A 16518-nucleotide genomic window follows, 5' to 3' on the forward strand; every position below is an offset into this window, starting at 1 on the left:
TGTCGGCTACCCTCCAGCCAGGAGCCTGGGGCAGGTGACTAAACCAGCTCTGGCTCCAGTGCCCTGGCGGCAGGGGAAGGTCTAGGAAATGTAGTTTCCGGTTGGACAGTCGTGTAACCTAACTGAAACTATGAATGGAAGGGAGATCGAATGGGGACCTTCCTTAGTAGTCCCTCACACCCTTGATCTGGAATTTTGTTTTACTTTTGAGAGAGAAAGCACGGGAAGGGCAGAGGGGCAGAGGGAGAGGAAGAGAGAATCTTTTTTTTTTTTAATGTTTGTTTACTTTTGAGAGAGCATGGTGGGGAGGGGCAGACAGAGAGGGGGACAGAGGATCTGAAACTGGCTCCGTGCTGACAACAGAGAGCCCAATGCGGGGCTTGAACTCACGAACCATGAGACTGTCACCTGAGCTGAAGTCGGACGCTTAACTGACTGAGCCACCCAGGTGCCCCAAGGGGGAGAGAGAATCTCAAGCAGTCTCCACACCCAGCATGGAGCCTGATGCAGGGCTCAATCTCACAACCATGAGATTGTGACCTGAACCAAAATCAAGACTTGGAAACATAATGGACTGAGCCACCCAGGTGCCCTGATCTGGAAAATTTTTAAAAGTATGTATGTATGTGTGTGTGTGTGTGTATAAATACATACACACACATACATACATACATACATATAAAATGTGTGTGAGTACGGGAAGGGCAAAGGGGCGGGGGGGCAGAGGAAGGATCCGAAGTGGCCTCTGCGCTGACAGCATTGAGCCTGATTGAGGGCTCTAACTCATGAATCATGAGATCATGACTTGAGCCAAAGTGGGACATTTAACCAACTGAGCCACCCAGGCACCCAACTCCTGGAAACTTTTTTTTTAATGTTTTACTATTTATTTTTGAGAGAGACAGTGCAAGCAGGGGAGGGCAGAGAGAGAGGGAGACACAGAATCCAAAGCAGGCTCCAGGCTCTGAGCTGTCCACACAGAGCCCGATGCGGGGCTCGAACTGACAAACGATGAGATCATGACCTGAGCCTGAGCCACCCAGATGCGCACCCCCCCCCCCCCCCGGAAATTTGTAATTAACTAAAAAACATACATAAATCGCTAAAGACCCTTTTTCATGCCATATAGATAGAAAAATGAGATCCTTTGCCAGAAGTAGAAAATTGACCACAAAAATAAATACAGGAAGACAATGTTCTGTTTGGATATCTTCTGCAAAGGCTCTAAGCCCAAGCCTGCTTCTGCTCTGCTCTTTTTAAATTTTCACTTATTTATCTGTTTATTTATCTTGAGAGAGAGAGGGAGAGAATCCCAAGCAGGCTCTGTGCTGTCAGCACAGAGGCCCAATACAGTCTTTGAGCTCACAAACCATGAGATCATGACCTGAGCCAAACTCAAGAGTCAGATGCTCAGCCGACTGAGCTTCCCCCAGGTACCTCTCTGCTCTTTCTATTAAAGAGGAACATCAGCATTTGCAGTGAAGACTTCACAGCACCAAATACAGTCTTTGTGCTCGTAGGATCTGAAAGGGGAAGGGGATTGTCTTCACTAAGAGGCAAGTATTGTAGACAAATGCAAACACCTCGCCCACCACACTGGTGACCACGGGTTCTGTGATCGGCAGGTCCTGGTTTCTGTCGTCTGCCTGGTGGACTCCTTAGCTGCTCCCTTGTGTCGTTGATGTCCCCACTCTAAGGTTCATTTTCTTCCTGTGTGAGGGGAGAATTCCTTGTAGGTTAATACTGTGGTATTGTCGGTACTCGCCACTGCCTCCAACACGCACACCCACTGCCAGGCACTTAGTAAACACCATAAATTCAGCACATGCTTGCCGAGTACCTGGCATGTGCTAGATACTGTTCGGGACAGGACATGCAGTGGTGAGTGAAACAGATGAGCTAACTGCAAACACTTTTGGTACAAACGACGGGGGTGGTGGGGCAGAGGGGCTGGGGAACGGTCCTGGGTGATCAAGGAAAGCCAGTCATTTGAGGGGACATTTGAGCACAGTGGTTTCTCCCACGGTTGTGGTGATGGGTGTTGGGTGCATAGAGATGGTTTCAGTCCAGGCTTTGCGCCACGTGGATTCTTCCCCATCCCCATGCCCATATGCGCCCAATCTACTTCCCCCTCGTGGAAGTTTGGACTTGAGGCCAAAGGTGAGAATGCCTGAGGACAGAGATGGCCACTCAGGAGAATGACCTTGGTCCGTGGATCTATTTGAAGGGCAGTTTTAGAGGTTGAGACCTGAGATCAAATCTCCCACCGCTTTCTCTTGACAACTGACAACTCCACGCTGAGTAAGTGACGGGTATGGGCCTGGACCCCAATCTGGCCCCTCTGCTTGCTGGCCAGTTTCTTAAGGCTCCTCACTACCATTTCCATGTTGAGTGGGGTTATAACAGCCCTCTTGAGGTGACGGAGAGTGTCCATTTGAGTTAATAAAAATGTATGTGGTGAGTGCTCTTTAAAGGACTGCTAGCTTTCATTGTCCCTATTTTACAGAGAAGAAACGCGAGGAGAAATAGCTGAGCCCAGGTCACCCATTCGGGAAGTGGCTTGTGAGGATAAATAGTGGTTATGGTAGAGCGTTGCCTAGCCTAAGTAAGGCCTGGCATGTAATACTTGGTCCTTCGGAGTGGGGGCTGTTCCTGGGAATCAAAGGGCTGCCTTGTTCTGTCCTTTACAGGAAATTCCAAGGTAGTTTTCCGTACCGGCTCCCTGTTTCTGTTCTCGGAGGGGCCCAGGTACCCAAGTGGACTCAAGATGGAATCGAATATCTCAACCTGCCTGTCCGGGCCTCTGGTTGTCGGGGGGGGGGGGGGGGGGGCGGTGGCTGGCACCTGGAGTGGCCTGGGCTGCTTTGGGCCTATTTGGGTATTTCCTTAGGCGGGCAGCCCTCACCCTGTCCTTGAAATGGTTCTGGCTGGGTAGCAGCCTCTAGGTGGTGTGGATGAAATTTGGGACTGGTTAAGGGCGGAGACAAGACCAAGAACACAAGTTTCCTTGTGCTGCTGGGGAGAGGGAGGGCAGGAGGAAACTGGAGACCCCATTTCCACCCTGGCCACTCTCTTGCTCACAGTCCACAATGGCTAGGTCGCCAGTGTTCCTCGGTGTCATCATTTTGCTGTCTGCCTTCTCAGGGCCTAGTGTCGGGGGTCGCGCCATGCCCAAGCTGGCTGACCGCAAGCTGTGTGCTGATGAGGAATGCAGCTGTAAGAGTTGGGGGGTGGGGGGGTGGGGGACTGGGGGCTTGGAATGCCAGCCTGTGTGGAGGGTGCTGTCATTCTCTTCTATTCCTCCCCCAGACCCCATCTCCATGGCTGTGGCCCTGCAAGACTACGTGGCCCCCGACTGCCGTTTCCTGACCATACACAGGGGCCAAGTTGTGTACGTCTTCTCCAAGCTGAAGGGCCGAGGGCGGCTCTTCTGGGGAGGCAGCGTGAGTCTTGGGAGAACAGAAGAGGAAAGGGTATGGGGCTGGGGTGGGAGTACACCCTAATTTTCCACCTAAAGGGAAAATTTGAAGCGGTGGACTGAAATAGTTTGGCAGGGGGAGGGGGTATTGTGATCTTGATTTTTAATTTGTTGAGCAATTATAGGGCATGAACTAACTATATGGTGCTAGTCTCTTACGGACACTGAAGAAAGAACAGCGAATGATCCCTTTAATTCTAATGGAAAGGGACAAGCCATCAAAAAACATCAGCGAATATATGCTCCTTTGAGAATTAGTACAGACTGGGTGACTACATCAGGTGGTCAGGGAGGGCATCCACACAGTGCCTCGAGGCTGAGATCTGAGTGACAAGGATGGAGCCAGCCATCTGGAGACCAGGAAGAAAAAATGTACAAAGGTCTTCAGCAGGAATAAGTTTGCCATCTTTCCGGACCCTGGCTTTTAATTCTTCCTCTCCAGGTTCAGGGAGATTACTATGGAGATTTAGCCGCTCGCCTGGGCTATTTCCCCAGTAGTGTCGTACGTGAAGACCAGACCCTGAAACCTGGCAAAATTGATGTGAAGACAGATGTGAGTCTCTTGGGGGCTGGCAGGGAACTGGAGGGGGGACTCTTGGGTTGTGATGATGGGCAATGATCCTCCTACCCTTGGCTCCCCGGCTGCCTAGCTGTGTGCCTCGGTTTTCTCATCTGTAAAATGCAGAGGGATTTCTAAGTCTATGTCAGGTTGAGCGGTGCAGATTAGAGGGCTCTGGGCTAATTTGCATAGCATGTGTTTGGCCAAACCTGGCCCCTGCTGCTACAGCTTTTGCTAAAACCGCTAGATCCTTTGTGGTGTGACCGCTGGTTTTCTCCCCACTGTTTTCCCTTTCTCTTTTTCAGAAATGGGATTTCTACTGCCAGTGAGCTCAGCCTACCACTGTCCCTGCTGGGTTTTTTTTCCTTCCCGGCTTTATGCAAATATATCAGCCAAGTGCAAACTGCGGGTCTCTGTGGTCTTTATGTGGGGGCGGCGGGGGGGGGGGTGGGCTGGGGGGCTGGGTAACAAAGGAAATGTTTCCCCAGGTTTCTGAATTTGGCCAGTCAACCCACTGACTGTGGTAACGTCAGTGGTTGCTAGGCAGAGTTCCACTCACTAAAAGCTCTTTGCTCCAAGCTGGGTACTGGAGGTGGGCACCTCAGCTTAGGTATCACACACAAGCAAATGAGAAGGTGGAATAACCTGAACATCCCGGTTGCGGGTTGTAGTGTCCTCTCTAGACCAATGGAAGGGAGTTGGAACTATTGGGAATGAGCCAATCGGACCATGAGGAAGACATAAATCGCAGAATAGAGGTTTTCATGGAAGATCGTCTGAAAAGGGAGGTGGGAGGTTAGCCTGCGCGTATTCCCGCAGTTTTCATCCTTGCCTTTGAGGTCAGAAAGAGCCCTTGCCAGCTCATTACCCGCTCTTCTTCAGGGTCTTTCTGTCAATTCTGCCCATGCCCCTTCTTTGCAGCTGTGTCCCCGCCCCCAGGTCCGCTCCTACCCAATCTGGAGTCTCGACTCTGCACCCGTACTCCGGACCAAATCCGTTTCTCAGCTCGGCTAAGCACCTCTGTACGGTACCTTCCCACTTGCTCAGCCAATCGCTCGTCTTAGTCCCGCCTCCCTCGGCACGTCCCCCTCTCACGCCGCCAATCCGTGCTTTTTGTCCCGCCTCCTGGCCGTCGAGTTCGCCAATCCCTGCCTTTGGGCAGCGTGGCCTGGTATCCCGCAGCCCTAGCGGGTCGCGCCGTAGGGGGGTGGAGGCGGAAGTGGCGGCGCCGGCCCCGGGAGTAGGAAGGAGCCGGGGCTGCAGCCGGAGTGGAGCGGCTGCCAGCCGAGGAGCAGGCGCGGCCGCGGCGCCATATTGCGGCCCCAAGCGGCCGCGACCGAGTCATGGCCGAGACCTACGGTGAGGGTGGTGTGCCGAAGCCGGAGTCTGGGGTCTGGGCCCAGAGAGGATGCGGCCTTTGGGGAATGGGGCGGAGCCTTATGTGCCAGGGGGCGGGGTCTGGTATGGGGCAGGGCCTGGTGGATACTGGGAGGGGTTTAGTGGGTCTGAGGCTGAGCTCCATCTATTTGGGCGGAGCCTGAGGGTCTGGTGTGTGGGTTAAATAGATCTGGGGCGGGATTTGAGGTAGCCAGTCCTGGTGGATCTGCGCAGGCCTTGAGAGAAAGGGTGGGCCTTAATGTGTCAGGGCGGAGCCTGAGTGGATCGGGTGGGGCTGACTGTGAATGGCAGGGGTCGAGCCGGGTGGGCTAGGAGAATCCTGAGGGGATGCTGTGGACCCTGGGACTGCTCTGGCTTGAGAGGTCTGGAATGGGGTTGGGGATGAGTTGTCCTTGAATTAGGAGGTGGGAGGGAGTAGTGACAAGGGGTGGGGCTTAAACTTGAGGATAGGGGCAGGGCCTTGGGCCTGGGAAGGAGGGGCTGAGAATTGGAAAATCTGGATGAAGGGATGAATTGGAGGTGGGAGGACAGGGTGCGATAGAAAGAGCACTGTTTTAAGAGTCAGAAGGAGCTACATTCCTTCAACAAATAAAGGAAAAGCATTGGGATCAAGTGCAGAGATCCCGAGGTGGGAACCAGCTTGCCATTTTTAGGGAATAGACTGAAGGCCAGAGGCTAGAGCAGAGTGAATGAGAGAGTGGTAGAAGGTGAAATTGTGAAGGGTAGGATTTCAAGATGGCTTTCAAGAGGTGTTTGCAACATAGTAGGTAAGATTTTGAACTCTGGAGTCAGTTGACCTGGGTTCGAATCCCTGTTCTGCCTGGCTGTGGGATCGTGGGCAAGCCAGTTAACTTTTCTGGTCTCAGTTTCCTCATCTGGAAGATGGGGATGATTGTTAGTATACTTCCCTCATAGAGTTTTTTCTGGGAATGAAGCAAGCTGTTGATGTAAGTAAAGAACTTTAAAACTGTGCCTGGTATGTAGTAAGCTGTATATAAAAGTTGTCTGTTACCGTTCTTACCCATTGCTCTGATTCTGCCTGTGTCTGTTTGTCTCCTTATAACTGTGATGGTCTCTTGGTTTCCATCTTTTGCCCTGTATCATTCTCTCCATATGGGTTTTCCTGATTTTGACTCCACCTGCTCAGACTTCCTCTTCAAATTCCTGGTGATTGGCAGCGCAGGAACTGGAAAATCATGTCTCCTTCATCAGTTCATTGAGAATAAGTGTGAGTTTCTGGGAATGGTCCCCGGATCACTGAACTGTGGGCATGGGCATGGTGTGGGCAGGGGCAGGGCTGGCCAGAGGTACAGTTCCAGTGCTGGCTGCCTGGTCCTTGCCTTGGTATGTATTCTTTGCTAGACCCTCCCTGAGCCTCAGTCACCCCTGCAATGAGAATGGTTTTGTACAGGCTGAGGAGGCCTTGGAGGACAGGGAATCTTCTGAGCCCCTGCACTGCCTCTTCTCTCCCTCCCACTCCCAGTCAAACAGGACTCCAACCACACAATTGGCGTGGAGTTTGGATCTCGCGTGGTCAACGTGGGTGGAAAGACTGTGAAGCTACAGATTTGGGACACAGCCGGCCAGGAGCGGTTTCGGTAGGTGGCCTGGGCTCCCAAGGGAGGGGGCGGGCAGAGGACAGAGGAAAGAAAATGGGGGCGGGGGAGGGGGGGGTTGTGTGTGCAGAATCACTTGGAGATATGACAGGAGCCAGGAGACACTGAGAGGGCAGGCAGCGTCGAGGGAGAGAGACAGAGACTGCTTACAGTTACCTCTAGCCAGAGAGAGCAGGAGTCCTGGAGAGAGAGCAGAGACAGTGAGAGAGAAAATGACATTGAGAAAGAAGCCTAGTGAAGGGAGAGACCAACAGACCCTAGAGCGACAGCAATAGATAGACCCATATGGCTGGAGGGATGGACACTGGCACCCCAGGAGAGGTGCTTAGGTTGGGGGCAAGGGGTAGAGATGGAAAAAAGAGAGATTGAAAGAGAAAGGGAAACTGGAAAGAGATATACACACTCCGAAAGGGACAGAGAAAGAGAGACAGAGACTGAGCAGAAGAGCAAGATAAGGGTGATAAAGAGACACAAAGAGAAGCAGGTCAGAGCCAGAGACAGGGAGGGTGGGACAGGCAGAGCCAGAGAGACAGAGAAATGGATGTGTTTTGGGGCAGGGGGTGGGGGGGGGGGAGAGAAAGGTGTAGGGCTCAGTGCACAGTATGTCTTCAGGAAATGGCTGCAGAAAAGGTGGGAGATGCATAGAAACCCTGAATCTGAGATACAGAGACAGAGGAGACACATGAGGGAACCCAATCCATGGGGAAGTGTGGTCCAAGGCCAGCAAGTCATCGCTGCTACGTTAATATTGGCGTGTAGATCCACTGTGTGGGAGACACAGAGAAGGTGAAGGGTGTGCGGCTTGCGCTGGGTTTGCAGTAAGTGCTCAGTGTACGCTCGTGGAATGATTGCCTGAGTTCCAGAGGGACCCAGACAGGTGACTGGGAGATGCCTACAGTCGGCCACAGTGGGAGAGGGACAAGCGGATGTAGTTGCAGAGCACGTGGCCAGGCCTGGGCAAAGGGGAGGTGAATGAATGAACGCGTGAGAAATCAAGAGCGAGGGTGAGAGAACCAGGGCCACAGAGACAGACAGAGATAGACACAGAGAATGAGAGACATACACACGCAAGAGAGACGGAGAAGAAGACACAGACCAGTGAGGACATACAGAAAGACACAGACAGACAGACAGACAGACAGTTAAAGGAGACAGAGATTGAGGGAGACAAAGAAAGAAATTGTGGCAAGACCAGACCACTGCCAGCTTTTGGGGGATGGGCCAGCAGTGAAGGTGGGCCTCCGAACCACCAGTCTCTCTCCGCAGAGGGGGGCAGTCTCAGGGCAGACCCCAGCCTCGGGGGTGACTGGGTCCCCCTGGCCCCACAGGTCGGTGACACGGAGTTATTACCGAGGCGCGGCTGGAGCTCTGCTGGTGTATGACATCACCAGGTGGGTACAGGGAGAGGAGAGGGTGGGGCAGGGCCTGGGCAGAGCCCCTGTCCTGTGCCTGCCTCCCTCCTGTCTCCCTTCTCCATAGCCGGGAGACCTACAACTCACTGGCTGCCTGGCTGACGGATGCCCGCACGCTGGCCAGCCCCAACATCGTGGTCATCCTCTGTGGCAACAAAAAGGACCTGGACCCGGAGCGTGAGGTCACTTTCCTGGAGGCCTCCCGCTTTGCCCAGGAGAACGGTGAGGGTCCTGTGGTGGGCCAGTGGCGGGGGGACGGGGGGTGCTCAGCAGAGGAGCAGGGGCAGTCCCTGCAGGCCTGCAGGCCTCCCGGCCATCTGCGGCTATGCCCAGCAAGAGAATGTGGAGATTTAGAGGTCTGGGTTCAAATTCAAGTGTTGCCACATGTGAGCTGTGCCACCACTCTGGTCCCGTTTCCTCATCTGACAAGTGGGAGTCACGGCCTTTCTGTCTCAACATAGTACGTGATGGATGGCTCAAGGGATTTGGTCCATGGAGAGCCCACCGCACTGCCCGGATGTGGCAGCGGCCTCTTGAGGAACATTGGCTGCTAAGAAGGTTTTGGCCAGTGCAGGGTATTGGTATAATGTGGGGGTTGCAAACTTCGATGGCCCGAGGGGCCAGGCCTGTTTTGTGAATAAGAGATAGGACAGGGCAGACCCCAGGTTAGCAGGCACCAGTGTTAGGGGCGTGGACAGGACCAACGGCCACAGCAAAAGGTGTGCAAGTATAAACTCACTTGAAAACTTCGTGTGGGCCAAACATCTACTGGCTCAGGGTCTGTCTCCATGTTCCCCAATTTGTAACTTCCAGGTTTAGAGGATGTCTTGCCATGAGAAAGATGTGGGTTTGAGTCCTGGCTCTTACTTTCTGTGTGGCCTTGTCATGTGGCTGAAGGGTAGACTGTGGTGGGCCTGGGCCTGTCCTAGATGGTGCTGGGGACAGAGTGTGAAAGATGCCCTGGGCCCAGTTGTCGTGGGCTCACCGTCAGTGGGTGGGGAAAGGGGACACCACCCTCTGCAGATAATGACAGCCCAGAGAGGTCAGGGCTGGGATAGGGGAGACACAGGGGGGCCCTGGGAGCCCAGGGTGGGGCACCTGGTCCTGCTGGAAGGTCAGAGAGAACTTTCTAGGGGAAGAGGTGTGTAGGCGGGAACCTGGGGAGGTGGCCCTTCACAGCAGGACAACAGAGGCCTGGAGTGAGGGCAAAATGAGAGGTGGCAGGTCAGAGTCAAGGGGAGGCTGGGGACTGACCCAGGCCCTGCCCCCTAGAGCTAATGTTCCTGGAGACTAGTGCCCTCACGGGTGAGAACGTGGAGGAGGCTTTCCTGAAGTGTGCCCGCACCATCCTGAACAAGATCGACTCAGGTGAGGCCCCTGACTGCCCAGAGTGGGAGTGGGAGTAGAAGGCAGGGCCCAGAGGTCTCTGGGGGACAAGTCCTGACCTCTCCCCTGCCCCCCAGGTGAGCTCGACCCCGAGAGGATGGGCTCAGGCATTCAGTATGGGGACGCATCCCTCCGCCAGCTGCGGCAGCCTCGGAGTGCCCAGGCCGTGGCCCCTCAGCCCTGTGGCTGCTGAGACGTCCGGAGCCAGGTGGGAGCCCAGGGCCTGGGGACGGCAGGGGTGGTGTCCTGGCAAGGGGGGGATACGGAGCGGAGACGGAAACACAGAAAAGGAGAGGTGACAAGAAAAACAGAGTGAGAAAAGAGAGACGCAAAAACGGTTTAGTGAAAGGAGCCATCATCCTGGCCTCAGGGATGTCCTCTCCATCTCACCACCACGTTGCTGCCCTGGATCTCCGACCCACCCATTTGGCAAATATTTATCGAGTGTCCACTGTGTGCCAGGTCCTGTTTGAGCAGTGGGCTAGGGAATTCCTGCCCTCGCAGGGCCAACATGCTCTGGGGAGGAAACAGACAATAATCAAGACACATAAGAAAATGATATTGTAGTTAAGGAGATAAGAGCTATGGAGAAAAATAAAGCAAGGAAGTTGGGGTGGGGAGGTAAGGAGTGGAGTTTTATGATGCGGGAAAGCCCTTACTGAGGAGGTGACATTTGAGCAAAGACCTGAAGGAGGAGAAGGACAGGGTCATATGGGTCCCTGGGGGAAGAGTGTTCTAGGCAGAGAGAACAGCCAGTGCAGAGGCCCTGAGGTAAGTCATGCCTGGCCTGGATGAGGAAGTCCATGGAGGCCAGTGTGGCTGGAGTGGAGTATGTGTGTGTATTGAGGGCTGGGAGCGGTAAATAGGAGATGAAGTCAGGGATCAGGGGAAGCAGATCATCAGGTAGGGCCTGGCTGTCCTTGAGGTGGCTCTGGGTTATACCCTGGGTGGGATGGGAGCCACAGGAGGGCTCCAAGCAAAGAAGGGACAGGACCTGATTCAGGTCTTCCCAGGGTCCCTCTGGCTGCATATAGAGGAGAGAAGGGGTGGGCGGGGGTGGTTGTTGAGAGACCAGTGAGGAGGCTACTGCAAAGTCAAGCTGAGAGAAGATGGTGGACAGGACCAGGGTTGGGGGGGAGGAGGGACTGAGACGTGGATAGCTTTGTGTCCTCCCTGGTCTCTGTCTCCAGTCTTGTACCCTCTTGATGGAGCCACTGGGTCTTTCTAAAGCACAAATCTGATCCTGTCCCTCCCCTGTTTAAAACCCCCCGTGGCTCCCAGGGTTCATGGGACCAAGCTGAAGCTCCCAGCCTGGTGTTTGCCTCCGCCAGCTTCTCCTGCCTCAGCTCACACCTCTCCCCAGCACTCAGGCCACCGCAGCCACACCGAAGTTCTTTCCATTTCTCTGGCTCTTTGCTCATGCTGTTCCCTCTGCCAGGAACACCATCTCTGACCACCTCCCCCTCCTCCAGCAAGCCTCACTTCCCCTATGGTTGGTCCAGACTCCTTGCCGGGCTTGCAGGATCCTACAGGATCAGGTCCCATCCCCACTTCTTTGGGAGGGTGTCTGTCTTGCCAATTATCCCCTGTGTTTCACACCCCCCCTGCCCCCCCCCCCCGCCTCCCGCTATTGGCAGCTCCAGAGTGGCTGAGGGGGGGAAGTGCTCGACCTTGGGTATACTTTAAAGGCAGAGCCAACATAATTTCCTGATGAACGGATATGGCATTTGAAAGAGAGGAGTCAAGGGTGAGTGTTTAGGGCAGAAAATTCTTTTCCTTCCATGCCTCTGCTGTGCCTCGGTTAGGTGTGCCTGTCTGTCCTCCAGCCTCCTTTCTTAGGCCAGATGCCACTCATCATCTGCTCTCTGCTAAAACGACTCTTGCTGCAGGACACCTTTATCAGCTTCCCAGATGGGGTCACTGCCTCTAGCTGAGTGGTCTCACAACTGCCCCCTATTTTTTAAAGCATTCAGTCTGAATACTTGATCATTATTGTTTGTGTTTGTCTTCCCCATCTGAGAAGGAGGGAGGTGACAGATCAGAGATTCCCCAGCCAGGTTGCCTGTGTTTAAACTGACTCTGTCACTTGCTACCTGTGTGACACTGGGCAAATTATTTAACATCTCTGGGCCTTGGTTGCCTCACCTTCCAATTGGGGCTAATAATAGTACCTACCTCACGTAGGTTTTGTGAAGATTAATTACATTAGTCCATGTAAAGTCCTTAGAACAGGGCCTGACACTTAGTGGAGACTCGATAAATGAGGGCTGTGAATTATTTTTCTTTTTACTATCCATTTTAAAGAGTCGGGCTGTGTAGAAATGGATGGGTGTGTATTCTTCACCCTCGGGCGTAGTATAGCATCCATTTCAGTGTTTACCCTCAGTGAATCAAATGTAATAAGACAGTGCTTTTTCAGATGTTACTGACTGCAGTCTGCAGGAGGAAATCAATTGTATACTTTGATCTAATACAGTCACACACACATAAAAGACTGAAACACTTTCCTAGCACTAATGTTTTTTGATTGAGGTGAAATTCACATGACCTAAACTTAGCCCTTTTAAGGTGCACCATTCAGTGGCACTTAGTCCATTCACAAAATTGTGCAACCACCACCTCTGTCTTGTTCCAAAACATTTTCATTACCCTAAGGAAACCCTGTGCTCATTAGGCAATCATTCCCCGATCCCCCCAGCCTCTGACACCCAGCAGTCTGTTTGCTGTCGCTGTGGACCAATATTCCTATTACACGTGATGCACTCTGATATTCTCTATTCTTTTTTTTTATTTTTAATTTTTTTTAACGTTTATTTATTTTTGAGACAGAGAGAGACAGAGCATGAATGGGGGAGGGTCAGAGAGAGGGAGACACAGAATCCGAAGCAGGCTCCAGGCTCTGAGCTGTCAGCACAGAGCCTGACGCGGGGCTCGAACTCACGGACCGCGAGATCATGGCCTGAGCCGAAGTCGGCCGCTTAACCGACTGAGCCACCCAGGTGCCCCCTGATATTCTCTATTCTGTTTTATTCGTTCATTGACAAATTGGCCAAGGCCCACCAAACTGATTTCCCAGCCCACTCATGCAGTGCCGCACACTGAAATCACCTGGAGAGCTTTAAAAGCTACTGATGTCTGGGCCTCACCCCAGAGACTCTGAAGTGATTTCCGGATTTCTAGAAGCTCCCAGGTAATGCTATCTGTAGCTGAAGCAACAACCACTAACCAAATGCGGCTCTTCAGTTTGGAAAACACTGGAATGAGCCACGGTGATCCAGGAACACAGAGATAACAAAGGTGGGATGCGAAATTTAGATATTGAGATACTCCTCTGTAGACTCCAGGGGTCAGCTCTCTGAGACAGATAAATAGGGAGATACAAGTACCCTCAAAGAGATAGCTCCAAATTGCCTGCAGAAAATCAGACAGCAAATGTAGGAACTTTGGGAGAAAAAGAAAGGTATGGGCAGACAGACACAGATAGGAGGGCAGGAAGATACTCAGAAATGAGGCAGAGATACCGGCTGGACAGACTGAGGATCCCTGTAGTTCACCACACACTTTTCTTTCAGCTCACCTGTTCTCCAGGACCAGCCCTGCCCTCTGGCTGGGGCCTAGCCCCAGGCCCTGGGAGGCAGAGCCCCTCACCTGTCCTGGCCCCAGAGAAGCTGCCCCGCCACCTATCCCCCTTCCCTGGCCTGGTGGGGCCTGGCTGAGGGGCAAGACTGAGCCACGGGGGAAGGGGGAATCCGTACCTGCTGCTGCTTCCTCTGTCTTGGCTAACCCCTGTCCCCCCTGAAACCCTAACCATACTCTAAGAGTTCCCAAAGCCTGAGACCAGGGCAATTGGCCCCAGCTCCCCGCCTGGCCCTGCCATTGCGAGTATGTGTTATTTATTGCCTGGAGGCCTGTTCAGTCCCTACTCCACCTCCATAAAGCATTGTTTACACCTGCGTCTTGGCCTCCGTTATTTTGGGGTGATGGGGAGGGAGGGGAGACAGAAGAGGTCCCTGATGGAAGAACCACGTGTTTGGGGGTCATGTTTGTGGTTTGGATATGATGTGGGGGTACACCATGACTCAGATGTTTGCTGTGGAGGGAGGTTTCTCACTGCACTTGTTGTGACAAGGCATGCTGGAGGCCCACCTGTGTAGCGCTGATGTCCTTGTGTTTGTGATGTGTGTGATGGGTGTGTGATGGCATCTGTAGGAATGTGTGCTGATTGTGTGTGACACTGTTGCTTGTGACTGCTTTGTGTCCTCAGTGATTGTATCCATGAGGCTGGTGGTATTTGGCACCAATGCCGGGGAATGAAAATTCAGGTTTGTAGGTGAAACCTACGTGTGTTTGATGCTTGAAAGTTCCAGGCAGTGTCTGACTATTGCGTGTGTGACTGTGTATGTATGCCCCTGAGGTGTGTTTGTCTTAGTGTGAATTTGGCATCTTTGATACACCCGTGTGTGACCATGAACCCTGAGTATGCCCCTAAAGGCTTTGTGGGCCTTTGTGCAACCCTGACCCTTGCATACTTGAGACTGGTGTATATCTCTCTGCGTCCTGGTGAACTGACAAAACCAGGGACAGGTGCAGCCCCCTGAGACCCTCCCAATTTCTCTGCCATCCCCAGGTCAGCACTAACCCACTCAGAGGGCAGGCCTGAGCCCCTAAACCCCCGTCTGCCCTGGCGATGGTGGAGGGGGCAGGGTATTTAAATGACCTTATCTGCATAGTCGTTCCAGGCAGGGTCGCCCAAAATGTTCATAGACCTAAGGCTGTTAGACAAATGTCTTCTCTGCGTAGCCTTCCTAGGTTGCCCACAATTGTCCCGAAGAGGCAGGATGAAGCGGATCATATTTTGGCACACATCCCTTCCAGTCCGCTCTCTCTTCTCTCAGGGGCGTTCTGCACTTCTTTCCCTCCGTTATAGAAGGTACTTAAGTAGATTACTAATGTGTGCATTTACATACATTTCCCAACTAACTGTGCAGACATTTATCACATCTCTATTCTTGGGCGGTGAGAAGGCGGGGCTGCCCATGTAAATAACCTCATTTGCATGCCACTGTCCGACACGGCTACACGTCATTCTCCGGCGCTCTGGGCTCTGAGAGGGTGGGCAGGCCTATGTAAACAATCTTATTTGCATGCCACTCCCACATCGCCTGGCCTACCGCAGAACCCTCCCCCCTTTCCCTGATCCAGCCCTTTTAACCTCCTTCTTCTCCCGGGCAAAAGGGGCGGAGTGCAGTACGCAAACGAGCCTCGCGTTGGCGGCCGACCCAATTTCCCCTTCCTCCAGGAGGGTGTTCTGAACTTCCTTGCTCCGCCCCGCGCGGCTCACGCCTGCGCACGCACGGCCTCCTCAGCGGGTGAGGTCACGTGCCCAGCGGGCGAGGCAGGGGCGGAGCGTCGCGGGAGGTGGGGGCGGGGTATGGCGCGCTGTGCGGCGCTGGGCGGCTGGCACAAACGACGGCGCCGAGGCCGGAGGAAAAAGCTCGGTGAGGAGAGAGCTAGGAAGGGAGTGGGGCGGAGAGGGCGCGCGAGCCTGGGCGCGGGCGCGAGCCGAGCGAGGTGTGGGGGCGCCTGCCGGCCCGGCGTGGCGGAGCGCTGCGACCCCGGGAAGGGAAGGGTGGGGGTAGGGCGTGGGGGAGGGAACGCGCCGGGCGCGTTGAGTGCCGGCCGTTGAGGGCGGGGGAGCGGAGAGCGCGCGCCGGCCGACGGCGGTGGTGGCGGGGAGGGAATCCGGGGTCCGAGCGGTCCACGGGCCGGGCCTCCGTCGCCTGCGGCGCTCCGAGCTGGGAGGCCCGCACCGAAGGGGGTTGGGAGGGGCCGCCCTCTCTTGTCCTGTCCCCTCCCCCGCCCTTCCCCCTGTCGTTGTGGACCCTCCTCCAGCGGCTGCCTTCCGTCTGTCTGTCTGCCTTAGGCCCTCCCTTCCGTCTGGGTGTGTGTCAGCCGCCGGCTGGCTTCCTCTCGTCGGGCTTAGGTTGACCCCTCCGCCCCGTTCAGTCCGGCCGTCTCAGGCTCGCCCAGCTTCTCTCCGGTCGGCTTTTCCGTCTCTGGATCCCCCCATTCTCTTTGTCTCTGGACTCCCCGGTTTGCTCTGTCTGTGGAGCCTTACGTTCCCGCCGTGTGTCCCTGGAATCCCCAGGCAGAGTCCCCCCCACCTTGTGGATTTGTTTCCAACTCTCGCGCTCCCTGCTGCCCCAGTATTCCTTTTCTACTCCAGGCCCCCTCTCTCCTTGCTGTTCAGTTTCTGTGTCCGAGCCCCCACCGTAGTCCTGTGCCTTTGGGTCATCTCCCCAGTCTCACTCCTCTCTTCGGCTGCCTCCCTCACTGCCTTCTCTCTCCATGATTCCCCCCTCCCGCCCGAAATTCCCATGATCTTCTCCCCGACTTGGCCTGGCCTTTGCGGGGGGTCTCCGTAGCCAAGTCTGCCTTCCTCCCCACTGCCCCTGCCACTCCTCACCGCTACCCCCGCCGGACTGCCTCTAGCTCTTCTCACATTCCGTTTTTTCTCTCTCCCCCTTCAGCCACCCTGACGGGTCCTTTCCCAAGCCCCTAGGGGCGGCAGAGGACTTGGGGACCAGTGAGCACCCCCAGGGCACGAGAAGAGCCTCTGCTGCCTGCCCTGCCTCATCCTGCCCCGCGCCAGGCTCAGCCGTTCCAGCC

At 54.5% G+C, this 16518-nt stretch overlaps 2 protein-coding genes and 1 long non-coding RNA gene across 9 annotated transcripts; 2 read left to right on the forward strand and 1 right to left on the reverse strand.

Annotated features, from left to right (window-relative positions):
• Positions 1-261: 261 nt before the first annotated feature.
• On the reverse strand, positions 262-5204 carry LOC113595365 (uncharacterized). Of its 5 annotated transcripts, none has more exons than XR_003415867.2 (3): positions 5069-5189; positions 4683-4813; positions 262-1710 (listed from the first exon to the last, which is right to left on the reverse strand). It is a non-coding gene; the product is annotated as an uncharacterized LOC113595365 (long non-coding RNA). The 5 variants fall into 5 exon arrangements; XR_008293648.1 differs by having other exon boundaries at positions 4989-5093; XR_008293650.1 differs by lacking the exon at positions 5069-5189 and adding an exon at positions 4906-5062.
• MIA (MIA SH3 domain containing) lies at positions 1706-4444 on the forward strand. Of its 2 annotated transcripts, XM_027044929.2 has the most exons (4): positions 1706-3216; positions 3310-3443; positions 3921-4031; positions 4343-4444. In XM_027044929.2, exons 1-4 carry the CDS (start codon positions 3090-3092, stop codon positions 4364-4366), a joined length of 396 nt encoding a protein of 131 aa, XP_026900730.1. In that variant the 5' UTR covers positions 1706-3089; the 3' UTR covers positions 4367-4444. The 2 variants fall into 2 exon arrangements, with proteins under 2 accessions (XP_026900730.1, XP_053066550.1); XM_053210575.1 differs by having other exon boundaries at positions 3921-4444.
• Positions 5205-5256: 52 nt separating the features above from the next.
• On the forward strand, positions 5257-16517 carry RAB4B (RAB4B, member RAS oncogene family). 2 transcript variants are annotated; one of them, XM_027044927.2, is made up of 8 exons: positions 5257-5396; positions 6583-6663; positions 6919-7033; positions 8380-8442; positions 8531-8685; positions 9736-9831; positions 9927-10057; positions 16380-16517. In XM_027044927.2, the coding sequence occupies exons 1-7, from the start codon at positions 5381-5383 to the stop codon at positions 10040-10042; spliced, it is 642 nt and encodes a 213-aa protein (XP_026900728.1). In that variant the 5' UTR covers positions 5257-5380; the 3' UTR covers positions 10043-10057; positions 16380-16517. The 2 variants fall into 2 exon arrangements, with proteins under 2 accessions (XP_026900728.1, XP_014933026.2); XM_015077540.3 differs by lacking the exon at positions 16380-16517 and adding an exon at positions 13422-13803.
• Position 16518: the final 1 nt, after the last annotated feature.

This window comes from Acinonyx jubatus, chromosome E2 (genome assembly GCF_027475565.1).
Source record: "Acinonyx jubatus isolate Ajub_Pintada_27869175 chromosome E2, VMU_Ajub_asm_v1.0, whole genome shotgun sequence".
Classification (NCBI taxonomy): domain Eukaryota; kingdom Metazoa; phylum Chordata; class Mammalia; order Carnivora; family Felidae; genus Acinonyx; species Acinonyx jubatus.